This window comes from Carettochelys insculpta, chromosome 6 (genome assembly GCF_033958435.1).
Source record: "Carettochelys insculpta isolate YL-2023 chromosome 6, ASM3395843v1, whole genome shotgun sequence".
Classification (NCBI taxonomy): domain Eukaryota; kingdom Metazoa; phylum Chordata; order Testudines; family Carettochelyidae; genus Carettochelys; species Carettochelys insculpta.
Genome location: NC_134142.1, coordinates 88,425,824 through 88,442,845, shown reverse-complemented (window position 1 = coordinate 88,442,845; position 17,022 = coordinate 88,425,824). Strand labels below are relative to the sequence as shown.

Below are 17,022 nucleotides of genomic sequence, written 5' to 3'. Positions count from 1 at the left end.
TCTCTGTAGAGGATAAAGGAACAAGCCAAGCCTCTGAAAGTTGTGATGCTCAGTATGAAGATACGCAAGAATCGAGAAGGGAAAGCTGACTGCACAGTTAGAGGAATGAGCTACCCTCATGAGGTAGCTGACACAGAAGAGAGTCGGAGATCTGACAGAAAACAGGGGCTAGGATAACAATTTCTGGTCCGACTCCAAGACGGGAAAATTTCAGCCTTCAAAGGTGAATGTCCTTTGGAAGTTTAGGTGACTGAAACCAGGGGATTACCATGGAAATGCACATGAAATCTTAACTATAGTTAAATAATCACTGCTATGTCCCCTATTAACAATTCCAGACTTGTATTAGTTTAGTTTATGCAACTTGCTTTCTAAAAGGAATCTTTATATCACACATAGGTATTCCTTACTTGGGGAAAACTCAATCTCTTACAATTGTTCAAATTTTATAATTAAAGACAGCACACCAGTTGTATTCTAGTATTCCTAAATTCTAGCTCTGGTAAGTGAGATCAAGATGTGGCTTCTACAGTTTTCAGGAGTGTTAAAAGGATACAGCAGAACTCCATGTTTATAGTCAAATGACATCCTTATGAAAAGTTGCTTCTTTTTACAAAGAAAGAGATAGCTTTCGAGGCTGCCGGTACAAGTCCAGTTTGTTATTTTCACTCGTAACAAAGATGATAAAACTGACTTTTCAATTCTGTTTCCTTGTGGCAGCTTAGGATGTAGCTCTCCCCAACAGTGATGTTGGTTCTGCAATATTAGTGGAGTAAGAAATAGGGAAAACTTTTTGTCCTTAAAGACATCGAGTTCTGCACACACAGAGGACGTAGATCTGTATAAGAAGGTTCTATTATAATTGCTTATTTTTCAGCATAAATGTAAAACATCTAATTTTTCAAGTGCAAAACTAATACTTATGTTAGTCCAGATTCTGTTTTCCATTAGAACAGGTGTTGATTTTACCATCATTGCCACTCTGAGGCAATTCTGGGGAAAAATATTTAAAATTCTGCACACCAGATTTCAAAATTATGAAAAATTCTGCATATTTTATTTGCCAAACTAGCATTCCAGTCAACAGGCATGTCAACAACAAACGTGATGAGATTTTACCTAACACTTTTATAAGAAATTTAGTGTTTTGAGGATTTTTAAAAAATCTAAAATCTGATTTAAATAAAAATCCAATTTATTTTGAAAAAGAAACTAATTGCTTTTTATCCACTTGATGTACAACACACACCATAACTCCCAACACTGAAGAAGCTACTCCAAAAGCCACAACTGCTTGGGCCTGGAACATTTAAATTTCCAGGAGAGCCCAAGAAGGGCTGTCTTGGGCTTTGGGGGAGAAGATATAGCCTCTAGTCCCGCCCTCCCACCAAAGGACCCATCCTTCCAGGATCCCAGAGCGAGCCACTCCCCACTCCCATCTTGCCCAGGGGCTCAGCAACTCAGTCTCTGTGATTAATGCCCAGAGACTTTTTTCTTCACAAGGAGTTTCATATTTTCTTTTACCCTTAATTGCAAGAAAAAGTTTTGTGTTGGTTATCACAGATTTTACAAGTTTTCACAAAACATTTGCAATATACATTGCCTTCAGAGATAAACAAGTATACAATTGTCCAAAACTTAATTGTTGTTACCCTCCGCCAACATACACACACCACTTCAATTTGGGTCAAGACTCCCCACACTTACAACTCTGAAATTTCAGATTTAATTAGCTGAAATCAATATATCACGGAAGCTAACCAAAATGACCCCTGAATTTGCTAAGACCCTACTAATGTGTTTCTTCTGATTTTTCCAGCTCTTGCTTGCTTTAGGGGGAAAAAAGGCTCAGAACTTGAACTCTGTTACTCCTGAAGGAATTCTGTACCAAAAAATTAAGATGTCTGCACATTTTGTTGGTAAATAAATGTGGAGGCTCTTGTATGGAGGGAGAGGCAGGGGGAGAAGAGACATGGGCCACTGGCTGCACAGAAGTGAGAGATCATGCTGAAGCCTCCACCCTGGATTCAGCAATGAGGCTACATTTGACCCAAACACAATGTGCCAGAAACTGCACAGGGCTCTGCCCCTCCACTCTGTACATGCCAAGAGGGACAGAGCTTCACAGGTATGCTCCCCTATGGCCCCCAATCCAGGTGTGGGGCAAGTAGATTCAGCCCAGCAGGATCCTAGTGCAGAGGCACTTCATGAGGGGGGTCTGTGCAGGTACAATCTGGATGCAGGCAACTTGATTAGGGACCCAAGAGAAATCCTGAGGGACAGGGGTTTGTGGGAATTTTGGGAGCAGGGGTAACCAGACTCCTCAAGGGGATCCAGGTGAAGGTGGCTGAGGCTCAGCAGAAGAGATTTGCTTGAGTGGGGGGTTCAGTAGGAAGTATGGGGACTAGGTCAGTTGGGAGTTTGAGTGAGGGGGGCTCACTGGGGTGATTCAGGAGGCCTCAGCAGAGAATGGTCTGGGCACAGAAGAAGAGGTTCAAAACACAGGGCAGGTGGGGTTCAGTGGGGAGGAATCATAGAAGAGTAGGACTGGAAGGGACCTCGAAAGGCCATCGAGTCCAGCCCCCTGCCCTCACGGCAGGACCAAGCACTTTCTAGACCATCCCTGAAAGCCATCTATCTAACCTCTTCTTAAATAGCTCCAGTGATGGAGATTCTACCGCCTCCCTTGGCAATTTGTTCCAGTGTTTGATCACCCTGACAGTTAGGAACTTTTTCCTAATGTCCAACCTGAACCTCCCCTGCTGCAATTTCAGTCCATTGCCTCTTGTTCTATCCTCAGAGGCAAGGAAGAACAAGTTCCCTCCCTCTGCCTTATGACACCCTTTTAGATACCTGAAAACTGCTATCATGTCCCCCCCTCAATCTTCTCTTTTCCAAACTAAACAAGCCCAATTCTTTCAGCCTTTCTTCATAGGTCACGTTCTCTAGACCTTTGATCATTCTCGTTGCTCTCCTCTGGACCCTCTCCAATTTCTCCACATCCTTCCTGAACTGCGGTGCCCAGAACTGGACACAATACTCCAGCTGAGGCCTAACCAGGGCAGAGTAGAGCGGGAGAATGACTTCTCGTGTCTTGTTCACAACACACCTGTTAATGCATCCTAGAATCATGTTTGCCTTTTTCGCAACAGCATCACACTGTTGACTCATATTTAGCTTGTGGTCCACTATAACCCCCAGATCCCTTTCTGCTGTACTCATTCCTAGGCAGTCCTTTCCCATTCTGTATGTGTGACACTGATTGTTCCTTCCTAAGTGGAGCACTTTGCATTTGTCCTCATTAAACTTCATTCTGTTTACCTCAGCCCATTTCTCCAGTTTATCCAGATCCTTTTGAATTATGACCCTATCCTCCAAAGAAGTTGCAACCCCTCCCAGCTTGGTATCATCTGCAAACTTAATAAGTGTACTTTCTATGTCAATATCTAAATCGTTAATGAAGATATTGAACAGAACCGGTCCTAAAACAGACCCCTGCGGAACCCCACTAGTTATACTTTTCCAGCAGGATTGAAAACCATTAATAACTACTCTCTGGGTACAGTTATCCAGCCAGTTGTTCACCCACCTTATAGTAGCCCCATCTAAGTTGTATTTGCGTAGTTTATTGATAAGTATATTATGTGAGACCATGTCAAATGCTTTACAGGGCAAGGAGAGGTGTTCTTGGTGCAGAGGGGCTTGGGATGCAGATAGTGACGCTCAGCTGGGTGGAATTTCAAGTGTTGTGACCTAAGTGAAGTGGGGGTGGGGAGGAGATGAGTGAAGCTTTGTGGGGACGTCCAGGTCTGTCTGCATGCACAGGGGTTAGGCAAACAGGGAAGCAACTCCCAGTACAGTGAGGGTTAGTGTTAGCTAAGCAGTTGGGGAGGCCAAAAGCAGAGGAGGGAGAAGGTAGTGCAGAACTTCCTGAACCCAGAGGTTTCTGTGGGTGGGTGGGTCTGACCTGGCCCCAGCCAAGCTAGATTTAGCAGCTGTGTCCAGAGCAGAATAGCGCTGGGGATGCCCTGGTTCGTGGCTTCAGCTCCTCTCCTTACAGGGATCTTCTTCTCCACAGACTTCTCCAAGCAACCAAAATAATGCAGCTGCGCTACTGTGGAGAGGTGAATGACAGCTCAAGACTCCCCTTTGTTTCCCCATCAGAAAGTCACCTTTTTTCCAGGGAAACAAAGAAATCTGCAAGCAACATGAATTCTGCACGTGCAAAGTGGCACAGAATTCTCCCCTTCCCCATGTACTTCAGCTTTTAAGATAAATGTCATGTGTGCCACCCACTACCAATTCTCTCAAAGGGGATCCCACTTCTAGCAAAACGTACATATCCACTAAAATTTAGAAGAAAATGCAAATATACAGACATATAGTGTGGAAATAATTTGGAACTCAATGGCTACGTCTACACGTGCCCCAAACTTCGAAATGGCCATGCAAATGGCCATTTCGAAGTTTACTAATGAAGCGCTGAAATGCATATTCAGCGCTTCATTAGCATGCGGGCGGCAGCGGCGCTTCGAAATTGACAAGCCTTGCCGCCGCGCGGCGCGTCCAGACGGGGCTCCTTTTCGAAAGCACGCCACCTACTTCGAAGTCCCCTTATTCCCATGAGCTCACGGGAATAAGGGGACTTCGAAGTAGGTGGCGTGCTTTCGAAAAGGAGCCCCGTCTGGACGCGCCGCGCGGCGCCAAGGCTTGTTAATTTCGAAGCGCCGCTGCCGCCCGCATGCTAATGAAGCGCTGAATATGCATTTCAGCGCTTCATTAGTAAACTTCGAAATGGCCATTTGCATGGCCATTTCGAAGTTTGGGGCACGTGTAGACACAGCCAATATGAGATATAAATTTTAAGAAAAGAGGTGGTGGTATTCAAGACCAGCAATTCAGCTAATATTTTAGTTTGTATACCTAGCCCTTCTGTATATTTTTTTCATATTCGAGAGCTAGTAGGCAGCTTCTATTCACTGAAGTGCAAAAGCAGAATACAAGTACGCATTATAAGTACACTCATCCCTCGCCCTACGAGCACAATTGGTTCCCAACTTCGTGCTCGTAAGCCAAAACTGGTCAGAGGGACACTAAATTCTCATTAAAAAACACGTAAGAGTCTGATTGGTTCCTAGAGCTTGGCAAAGGAGTAGCAGCAGGTTGCGCTGCTTTTGAAAGGTAAGTGAACCTGGGGTTGGAGAATGTTAAAGGCAGTCTGGGGCCATGAGTGAGAGGGAGGGTTAACATCTGGTAGCCAGTTGGGTCCATGTGGTGGGTGGGGGGGTTCAGGCTCCTGAAGGTTGGGCATGTGGTCTGGGCTGGGGCGGGGGGTGGAATCAGGCTGCCGCTGGGCCAGTCTGTGGGGCCAGCACAGGGGTTAAAGCTGCCACAGTTTGGGGCCGCAGGGTCAGCGGCAGGGGTCAAGCTGCTGCGGGGCTGGGACAGGATAGGGTCAGGCTGCCGTGGATTGGGGCCATGGGGCTGGCCGGGGGTCAGACTAGGGCAGGTTGGAGCCACATGGAGGGGATTAGCCTCCTATTAGCAGGGGGAGTTCACGCAGAGTGAATTAAGGTAAGTAAATCTGTCCCTCATTTAAGCGAGTACTCATTAGTAAAGTCATTGTTTAACGAGGGATGAGTGTATACTGGAGCATTAGACAGCAAAGTTAATGCTACACTGGTGTGTACCTAAACTTCATATTTCCAAAGGTCAGAGTTTTGCTTAACTCTGCATTCTGGAATGGTAGGAGATTCTCACTGAGCAACCATAACGCTGCATTTTTGTGAATGAATTTTCACACATAAATATTAAGTGGTACTGTATTTTTGCTTGTTATAAGGGAAATTGTTCAGTAGGCAGGCAACAAAAGTTGTCCACTGTATACATCAATGTATTAGCAACACATTGTGGCTATGTCTCCACTAGAGTGGTTTGTTGACAAAACCCAGGAAGCATCCACACTAAAAATGTGTTCTGTCGAGATACCGTTCACAACCTTCTGCCTCTCCCCCATGAGGCAGATCATCTTTCTTGACGGAATCTGTCGACAGAAGAGCCATGTGGATGCTTCTGGGTCACTGGGCAGCCCTTCCTGCTATGCTTCTTGTTGGCCGTTATCTTGAGTGCATGGCCAGGTGTCCAGCCACTTTCTGTCGACAGAGCGTATCAACAGAGTGATCCGCTGTCATGTGTGGCTGCCATCTGTCAACAGAAGATATCTTCCAACAGCAACTTCTTTTGACAGATCCCTGTAGCATAGACATAGCCTTTCAATGAAAAATACCTGTAATAAGCTGGCAAAGACTTTTAAAAGCACAAATTTATAGAAAGCAACCTTATGTAATTTTACTCATTTTTAAACCAGTTTATTAAGAAAAAGCAACTCAATTTAATATAGTTGATTCTAATGCTTATCAGTTATACCTTGTTTAGTTAATATAAAGGTTGAACCTCTCTAGTCTGGCACACACTGATCCAGCAACACCTGGACATGATTTTAGTTAGCTAGACGACACCTTATGGGCGCAGCCACGTATCCCATGCCCCATAATGTTTGTTTGCAGCAACCAGTCCTGGCTCTCAGTGTTTTGGGCTCTTATTTGGTGGTAATTTACCCCTAAATGTCTTCTCAGAGCCCAATAAGCAGTGGAAGTGTTTGTAATGCTGCTGGACAATATTGACATCCCAGGGTCTGGCAAACTCTCATTTGACAGCAGTCAGGTCCAGAATGGTGCTGGAGTAGAAAGGTTCAACCTGGACTTCTGTAACACCTCAAACAAGCATTACATTCCTCCTACCAGAAGATAAGTCAAGAAAAGAACAATGTGGATGCCATTCACTTCCCCTGTATCAGTGTTTCTCAACCGCCCCCCCCTTTTTTTTTTTAAAATAAAGTACCCTGTTTAAAAAAACAAACAAAAAAAAAAAAACATTGTAAGTACCCTAGACTTCTCTCCTGTACCCCTGAGGGTACGTGTACCACTGGTTGAGAAACATTGTCCTAAGGTAATCGGAGGTCTTGAAACAAGCGCCATTCAACCTTTCCAGATTACTCTACCCTTTCCAGGAATCAGATTTGTTTGCATACCACCACGTTACACCTCACTTAACTACTTACAAAAACATGCAAAAATATCACAGAAGACTACTACTGAAAAATTGCCAACTTTCTACCATCTTCTCATCAAATAAATGAATTGGAATGGCATATGAAGCAGTAGAAACAAGTCATTGTCTGAATGAACTTTTAGATTGTACTCACTTCACTAGTGTTTTTTACATAGCCTCTTGTAAAACTAGGCAAATATCTAGATGAGCTGAAGTACCCTTTGGAAGACCTCGGTGTACCCCCACAGGTACTCATACCCCGATTGAGAAACACTGGCCTATATAATTAGGCTTCCTGGCTGCAACAACTGATAGCACCGTATCAAACACTTTGCAAGAAGATGGGATTTCTGGGGAGAAATAAATGGAAAAGACGTTACCCTTCAGTATTTTCCTGCCCATGGTTAGCTTTAAGTACAAGTTTCTGTGAAGACTACCCTCTACAGGACAAGTATCAGAGGAGTAGCCTTGTTAATCTGTATCCACAAAAACAATGAGAAGTCCTGGGGCACTTTATAGACTAACAGAATTTTTGGAGCATAAGCTTTCGGAAGCTAAGACCCATTTTGCATTTGACAAATGCATTTGAAAACTTAAGCTCAAAAAATTCTGTTAGTCTACAAGGTACCACAGGACCTCCACAAGATACTACCTAGCAAAAAAAAAAGACAATAAAGCCATTCAAAAACCCCTCAATAAAATAAGGTCACTTACCCACTGAGTTAGTCAATCTCCCCAACAGTTTGTTAGATGTGACCATTCCCTTCCATTCCAGCATGAAGGCACTAACCCCCTTATAGACTTAATGGCTTCAATACAGCCTTCAGGGCCATCCCTAATGGGGTGCAGGGCCCTGTGCGACACTTTCCCCTGCCCTTCCCCCAAGCTCCACCCCCACTTCACCTCTTTTCTGCATAACAAGAGTTGGGAGATTACCAGGGGGCCAGCATAGGGTAGCAGCACGCTTTGGGCCCCCATTCACTCACCACAGTGATGGGAGCTGGAGCTACCCAGAAGCCTGCTCCATTCTGCCCCAACGCCATCTCCCAGCCTGCTGCTCTCCACTTAGGACTGTAATGAAGGGCTCAGGGGAGTGGGCCACAGAGAAATAGAACTGAAGCTTTTAAGAACGAGATCCGGAAAATGTGAAGCATAGAAAACAAGTTTCTCACAGGGAAGAAGCCTTCACCCCACGGAGGGCAGGACATGGTCCGCACTGCACAACTGGCATGTGGTGTGGTGAGGTGGGGCCTACCCTGCCACATGACACTGGGGGAGGAGTGGGGTGCTGCCCTGTACAAACGTGAAGGGCAGAAAACACGTTTCTCTGCCTCTCCTGCTAAATCCTGTGCAGGGAAGAAGCCTTCACCCAGCACAGGGGAGGGCATGTTCCTGTCTAATCCCCACAGCCAAGCTACCACATGGTGTGGTGGGGCGTGGGCTACACACCAGCCAAGATCCTGGCTCTTCTGATGGCTCCGTGCTGGGGCTCTTTGTCCTGGCTAAATGTGATTGCCACACTGACCAGAAAGAAAATGAATGTAAATTGCCAGCTTTCCTGTTTCCTACTTCCTGCACTCCTAAGCCGTGTCTACACGTGCACGCTACTTCGAAGTAGCAGCACTAACTTCGAAATAGCGCCCGTCACGGCTACATGCGCCGGGCGCTATTTCGAAGTTAACTTCGACGTTAGGCGGCGAGACGTCGAAGTCGCTAACCCCATGAGGGGATAGGAATAGCGCCCTACTTCGACGTTCAACGTCAAAGTCGTTGCACGTCCCGCAACTTCGAAATAGCGGGGTCCGCCATGGCGGCCATCAGCTGAAGGGTTGAGAGATGTTCTCTCTCCAGCCCCTGCGGGGCTCTATGGTCACCATGGGCAGCAGCCCTTAGCCCAGGGCTTCTGGCTGCTGCTGCGGCAGCTAGGGATCCATGCTGCATGCACAGGGTCTGCAACCAGTTGTCAGCTCTGTGTATCTTGTGTTGTTTAGTGCAACTGTGTCTGGGAGGGGCCCTTTAAGGGAGCGGCTTGCTGTTGAGTCCGCCCTGTGACCCTGTCTGCAGCTGTGCCTGGCACCCTTATTTCGATGTGTGCTACTTTGGCGTGTAGACGTTCCCTCGCAGCGCCTATTTCGATGTGGTGCCGCGCAACGTCGAAGTTGAACATCGACGTTGCCAGCCCTGGAGGACGTGTAGACGTTACTCACCGAAATAGCCTATTTCAATGTTGCTACATCAAAATAAGCTATTTCGATGTTGGCTTCACGTGTAGACGTAGCCCTAGAGAGCAGCAGAGGTGAAAGTGACTAGGACGGACATATTCTCGGCATGAGGGGATACCCCTGGAGGCTGATATTATTGATTTAAAGTAACACTGTTACCACACTAGTGTTAATTCAACCTTGTAAATTCGAACTTGGCATTATACCACATCAGAGGAACGCGGCGAGAAAGTTGACTGTTGCACCCTGAAAAAAATCAGCCTAATGGTTCTCCATTGAAGACAGTCACATTGTGTTTAAAAAAAAAAAAAAAAAATCAAGCCTTAAAATCGACTTTATGATGTAATGCAGACATAGCCCTTGAGTACACCTGTACTCAAGCCAAAAGACAATTCCAATAGGAGGGAGTGAAAAACTACCACTTCCTAGGAAGCCTCACATGGCAACAACTAATGGCAAGATCCGTTTTTAATTTAACTTTACAAAACAGACACCTTAAAAACAACAGCATCCAAAACTACACCCAACATTCTTCGAAGATAAAGGTACAGCTCCCCAAACTAGAAAACAGTACTACTCACTAAAACAGCATTCGAGAAAAAGCATGCATCACCAACAGTCTACCTAGTTAAGCACCCTGTTGGATAGCACAGAAAGACTATCAGAGGAACCTATAAATCTCATGTAATGGATAACATGCCCACAGAAATGTTCCCTACTCCAGGCACTTTGCTGGGGAGGGAGGAGGGAGAAGAAGTGTCTAAGTGTATTTAGTGTAAATTTCAATAAAGGTTGAACTTCTCTCATCTGGGACTCTCTGGTCCAGCAACACCCATAGTCCAGCAGGAAGTTGTTAGACCAGAGAGCCCCAGGAGAGCCTAGAGACCAGCAGCAGATGGGCCATATTTGATCAACCCTTATCTGGCAAACTCCTTCATATGGAACCAGTCAGGTCCTGAGGGTACAACACCAGGGAGGGCCAACCTATATCCTAATTTCATTTAATCCTGCTAAATTCTCATCCTCCATAATCTTTTGAAGCAGAGTTCCACAAGAAATAGCCAAACTGCCTCAGCATCAACATTATTCTGTTTATAGATTTAACGGGAGCAGGGATGGAAATCAGGTTTGTTAACGCAAGTTGCATCGTTAACTAAAGAGCAGATATTCATTCTTTGCATAACATTATTATTTGACTTTAAAATTTGTTGATGGACACTCAAAATTCCAATTAGGCTACGTCTACACTAGCCAAAAACTTCAAAATGGCCATTTTGAGGTTTACTAATGAAGCGCTGAAACACATATTCAGCACCTCATTAGCATATGGGCAGCCGTGGCACTTCGAAATTGACATGGCTTGCCGCTGCACGGCTCGTCCAGATGGGGCTCCTTTTCGAAAGGACCCCAGCAACTTCGAAGTCCCCTTATTCCCACCTGCTCATAGTCCTTTTGAAAAGGACTCCCGTCTGGATGAGCTGTGCCAATTTCGAAGTGCTGTGGCCACCCGCATGCTAATGAGGCGCTGAATATGTATTTCAGCCCTTCATTAGTAAACTTCAAAATAGCCATTTCGAAGGTTTTGGCTAGCGCAGACACAGCCCCAATGTGTTTGGTCAATAAAAAGGAGAACTATTCTAATGGGCTGTTTCAGCTGTATTACCAGCTGTATTACCAGTTATTCAAATGAACTTGAATAACTCAGTAGACAAAGCATGTAGAGCAACATATATAGTCATCCCTTTTCCAAAGCAATCTTCATTTCAGCTTTGGAAAAGAATTCTTACATTGGTTGTCTGGATTGCTACTGCACTACTAAAGACCACCTGATAATTAAGTTATTAATTTTCTCTCTTTTCTCTCAGGTATGTACACTTTTAAAATTTTGTTACAGTTTTAGGATATTGAGGCCTGCATGCAAAGGCCTCTATTTTAAGAATTCAGGCTTATTCTTACCATTTAGCAAGTTACAGACGTATGAAAACAAAATATCAAAATCAGTCTGCCTGGGTATGGATGGGTCTTCTCTCATTGACAGTTGGAAGCCTCATTCTCAAGTTTTTGGCTAAGCAGCAAGCACTGCCATAAGCTGGGAAACATATGGTCACATTCTGACACATCCCAAACTAACCATATTAAAATAAGGCAATCTGGGCTGTTAAACAGGCAATGCAATCTATCAGCTCCAGATAAAAGAAGACGTCCAGAATGTTTCTCAAAGACCTACTTATCAAGAGTTGGGGTAGTGAAACCTTCATTTCTTCATTGTATTGTCATTATGCCCCCCCACTTCTCTATTGCTTATCTGTATGACTCTTTGTTTCTGTCTGTGTAATTACTTTTAGTGAGTGTAAGTTGTTAAGATGGTGGGATATAATTGTAACATGATTATTGAACCAATAAGTTAGAGTTGGTTAATATAATTTCAGTAAAATGATTGGTTAAGGTACAGCTAACAATATTACTACATAAATTGGGGGCAAACAGGAAAGTAAGTGGAGGAAATGGAAAAAAAGCTGAACTGGATTCATGCTCGCTGGAAGCTAAGCCCCAGGGGAACTAGGGGAGCATGAGCCCCCTTATGCCATTAGTGGGAGAGATGAGGGGACAGAGCTTCTGAAAAGCATGGGGGAGTGCTCTCTCCCATCAGTGGGTGTAAGAGCAAGTCAGCCAGAGGAACAGAGCTCGCCACATCACTCCACTTGCTGCCACCACCAACCACCTTTCTCTGTGAGTGGGGGGGGGGGTCAGGGGGGTGAGTTGACCCCTGCTGCTGGCACCAGATCCCTGGTCCCACTAATCCCCTGGGCTGCACTCCTCAAAGGGAGAAGGTTGTGGGGAGAATCAGGACAAGGGTACAACAGGGTTGTCCTTTATTCAGTTCTTGTTCTGGAGATAGAGCCTGCATCGATACAAAATTTGTATCCACATACAATCGGCAATTCATAAACATCCAAGTATACAGAACAGCCACAGATTTGCAAGGCTCTTCCTGAAGACAAAGTTAAACAAAAAAAATCTTGCATTGTGGTTATGATAAAGTATTTTTTAATAAGGCACTAACATGTATCATTATAGAGAACAATCCCCAGCTGATAATGAATGCTAACAAAATGGTAGCTATGTTATACAGACCAGGAACATTAATTATTTTTCATGACATTAGTAATTTCATTTCTCCAACTCCATCAAAAGTTAGAATATTACTACAATAAAAAAGTCCTGTAATGATGAATCTATATGCTGATCACATCTAGATCTATGCAACCACATTTGAAAGCTTACATACATTGTGGATTTTTTTAAATGTTTCCTAAACACTGTCTGTCACTGATTGACAGTTGGCACAGACACTATAGTTCAACGTATGTACATGAAGACTGCAGCTTTACTGATACTTCTAGCTGCACTGACTTATCTCTACTGAACCTGTGAATCAGTTAAGAATATGTAGTTTGAGAACACAGTACTCAAGCTAGGCAACTCCAGAATAAGATATTCACTTTATCTGTACTTTTGGCAAATAGTTTTTAGTAGTGCCTATGGAATGCTAGAGACTGAAAAATAAGTGGTAATCCTGGTGCAAAGAAGTACAGAAGGCAGCCCAAAAAGAGAACTTTTTAGAAAGTTAGAGCATATGGAAGCGAATTACAAAGACATCTCAACACAACCTTATCCATTCTTGTAAAGTTAGTTTGAGAAGTGAGTTGAAGCCAGGATCATGGACTATATCTTAAAAGACATAGGTGCTTAATTGCCAGTGAACAGATACACAGCCATCATAGCCTAAGCACCAGGGCACCACAATCACAGCCTAGGCAGGATCCTAGAATTAAGCACTGCTTCATCTATCTTGCTACAGGACCTTGTTTGGCAGGTATTTTCAGAGGATACCAACACAAAACGGCTGAAGGATGATGAAGTGCTCCCTTTTGGTTTTAGCCCAGTAGTTAAAGTTCTCATCCAGGACTAGGAGACCTAGGTTCAATTTCCACTTCAGACTAATATAGAAAAGGCACTTGAACCTACATCTGCACTATGCCCAGACAGTGCCCTGACCATTAGGCTATAAGGGTGGATTTCATACTCTCTTACTGAAGCTTTTCCACCATGTATAAGTACTTATATATGCATGAGTCAGGAGACTGGAGCAGACCTATGTCTTCCACTTATCAAGATGAGTGCCCTAACTACTTGGCTATGAAGTCACACCCATGATCTCTTTGGCTCAATGAATATTTAATGAAATTAGGCACCTAACTCCAGGAGAACTTTCACTGATACAAATCCAGTGCAGAGAAAGGTGCTTAAGTCCATCTGAAGAACAGGGCTTAAGACCAGTCCCTCTCCTCTGAATTTCTTATTTACTTGCATAGTGGCTGCCAGCTCAGCTGGCTTTTGCAGATCTCATTCCTCAACATCTTAATCTCCCCAAGTTTTGTACAGAGAGCCTAGCCACTTAAGTCAGCGCTATGGATTCCACTGGGTGGCAATGTGCCTAAATTAGGCACCAACAAAACACTGTGAATTCCATTACCCAAGTCCATCTGGGGACCTAGCCCCATGTTTTCTTTCCAGAAAGCAGTTATTATGGATAGTTCTGGAAATGAATAATACAGCTTCTGCTAACAGGAAGAGGGGCAGTATGCAACCACCTGATAAGCATCATCTTAAAAAATTCTTAGATAAATCTAGACATCGGTACTATGCATTAGAGGCATACTACACTTTTCCTGTTGACTGAATTCTACAAAATTTGTTAAATCCACATTGCCCAAGATAAGTTAATCTTTGAAAGCACAGTGTTTGTTTTTTTAATATAAAAGGGACCACTGGTAAACAGCTGTGCTGGAGCCAGTAGTAGAAAGCATCAGAAAAATGAATCTTTTGCAAACTGGTAACAGAGAAAGATGGTAACTTTAGTAATTTAACTAAAGTTAAACAAAGTTATCAGAACAGAACAAAGATTTAAAAAAAAAAATCAGTCTCCTGAGGACAATATGGATGAAAAAGGAGCAACAAGAATAAGAATGTCAAGTTTTGTGTATTCAGATGAAGTCCAAAAAGAATGTTTCTACTTCGTTTCTTTCGTGTGTTTGACTCCTTTTTTGTCCATATTGCCTTAGGTCATTAATATACAATTTCAACAATGCTATGATAAAGATTCAGAATCCAAACAAATCATTTCCATGTTACTACTAGCAGTTTGCATTAAAAGAAAAGTTACAAAGCTCAGCATGACAAAGATACATACACAAAAGTATATAAGATCACTCACTTCCATCCTTCTCAAAAACAGACTTGTGAAAACAATGGTTATTGTAAGCATCAAAAGCAATTTGGATCTGCTTTTGATCAAGTCACCTGAGAAGTAACTTTTATTTCAAAAAGGATTTAAATAATTTCTCCTGCTGTCCAACATTTGGTCCAAATGCCCTTACTCATTATAGACCTGATGCTTTCACTTAGAGCTTTACCTGTTATAGCATAAATTATTCCTTGCTAGCATTGATAATCAAATAAAGAAATGTAGTCCTAGTATTTGTTTTACTTTTAAAGAGCACAGATCCTACTAACACACTAGTATTATAATGAAACAGAACTTGTCAGGCATTGTACAATTTGTGAACAAAATGGCAAAAAGCAGTTACAAATAAATTGAAATTAAATGAAATGTTCCAATTTATGCATGAGTGGCACTTCACCAGCTGTTTGGCAAGGACTCCAAACGTCATAATTAAACATTTTTTTTCTGCAGTCAGAACTTCCAAAATGCAGGGATTATCCATTCAACACAGAGTGACGGGGCTTAAGTGAGTTATCAAATCCACAGAACTGGTCACAGTGCCACAATCACAGCAAAAGCCCACTGGCTCCCAACATTGCATTTAGTCCAGTAGATCACATTACTGTAACGTATTTATGAAAATCAGACCAGATTTATCAGCAGAAAATGTTTATACCAAAGCCTGATCCCATTTCTCTTTAAACACTTAACTATTATATTTTTCCTTCAACAGTCGTTCTAGGTCCTCATCCCAAGTCTGGAACTTGGCAGGCTCATACTTCTTTCAGATACTGAGGAAGAATGGGTTGTATTTGAAGGGACTGAGATTACCCCTGAACCACACATTCCAGATTCGACTACACCCATTTCTGAATCTAAGACTGATTTTCTGTTATTTTCTTTACGCTAATTTAATACACAATATGTTTGGGCTGAGGAAGATTAATCTATGGTTAGGCTCCTACCAGATTTACAGCCATGAAAAATATGTCACAGATCCAGAAATCTGGTCTTTTGTGTGCTCCCCAAGTCCTTTTTGGGTCAGTGCCCCCAACACTGTGAAATTTCAGATTTGCATACCTGAAATTATTAAATTAATAACTGTTTAAATCCTATGACCATGAAACTGATCAAAATAGACTCTGAATTTGGTGGGGCCCTAGTTCTCATGTAGTTTTGGATACACACAAGCAGTTCATTGGTAACAAGTTTTGCTGGGTTACTCTAATCTGTTTTAGTCCCACACATTCCTAGAATAGCAGTGCCTTGCCATGGGCTGGGAAAAATCTCCCTCAACCAGGAGGAGGGGGAAGACCTGGACCAAACCAAGAAAGAGACGAGAGCCAGAGTGGGAGGCCAGGCTAGCCCCATGTAGGGCAAAGGAGCGGAGGATGACTAGAGGTGAAAGTTAAGTGGCTAGTAAACTCTCAGTAAAAAGCTGGCTGAGATGCAGCATAAACCAACAGAACGTTATTTAAAAAGCTGGTAGGGAGACACCTTACAACATGCTGGTACCTATAAGAAATTTTAAGTTACTTTCCCCTCTGGGGAGCACCTGAAGTAGTTCTCCAGTCCTGGGCCGGCACAGCTCCCCCAGGCAGGGATCCAGTCCAAGCACAAGGAAGGGACCCCCGCACAAAGGGAGGGCTGGGGGAGAAAGGTGCCTGGGGCAACACCAGCCACGTGGGGTCCCAGCGGGGACGGCCCCAAGGAAGGGAAAGAGAAACCCCACGGGGTCCTCGGGGAGGCCACTGGCTGATGGGACAGCCCGAGGCCGCGCACAGACAAGGGGAGCTGTAAGGGCGGGAGAGGGGCGACCCCAGAGGAGCGGACTCACCTGCCCAGGGGCCGAGCCCTGGGCCCAGCACCACCGGGCGGCCCAGCACCCAGACGCGGAGCCCGGCCAGCAGGCAATAGGCGGCCCGCACGGAAATGTACACGACGCTCAGCACCCCCACCCAATAGAGGAAACCACCATCGGGGAGAGTTCTGAAGACCTCCATGCTGCGGGGGTGGTGGCCAAGAACAGGCTAAGCCCTGTGGGCCACGCTAGCCTACGCGTAACAGCGCCCGCCCCCCGTTATTTCTCCATTGGCTAGGCTGCCTCTCACTCAAAAACATACTCCTCTCTCGTTGGGTAGCGCTGCGGCACACGGCCCCGAATTTACGGGCCCCTGCCAATTGCCTTCTGATTGGACAACACGGAAGCGCATCAAAAGCTCTCATTCATCCGTTGCATGCACGCCACGTGTTCGGCTTAACGTTCCCGCAGCCTTTGGCAGAAGCCCTTGCCAGTCACCCGGATGGTTCTGCGGCCGTTGGTACCGTCAGGGCGGCTAGTTTGAAGGTGTAAGGTTTGTGCCAGCTCAGCCCGGGGAGCTCCGGGCAGGGGAGAGTCCCCAG

The 17,022-nt window shown here is 44.4% G+C and overlaps 1 protein-coding gene across 1 annotated transcript in view; it reads right to left on the bottom strand.

The window, feature by feature from the left end:
* HSD17B12 (hydroxysteroid 17-beta dehydrogenase 12) overlaps nt 1-16,682 on the bottom strand; it is a 166,846-nt gene extending 150,164 nt beyond the window's left edge. Inside the window, exon 1 of the mRNA XM_074998955.1 lies at nt 16,457-16,682. Coding sequence (XP_074855056.1) covers nt 16,457-16,622 — 166 coding nt within the window. The 5' untranslated portion in view covers nt 16,623-16,682. The remainder of the gene's footprint in view (nt 1-16,456) is intronic.
* Nucleotides 16,683-17,022: the final 340 nt, after the last annotated feature.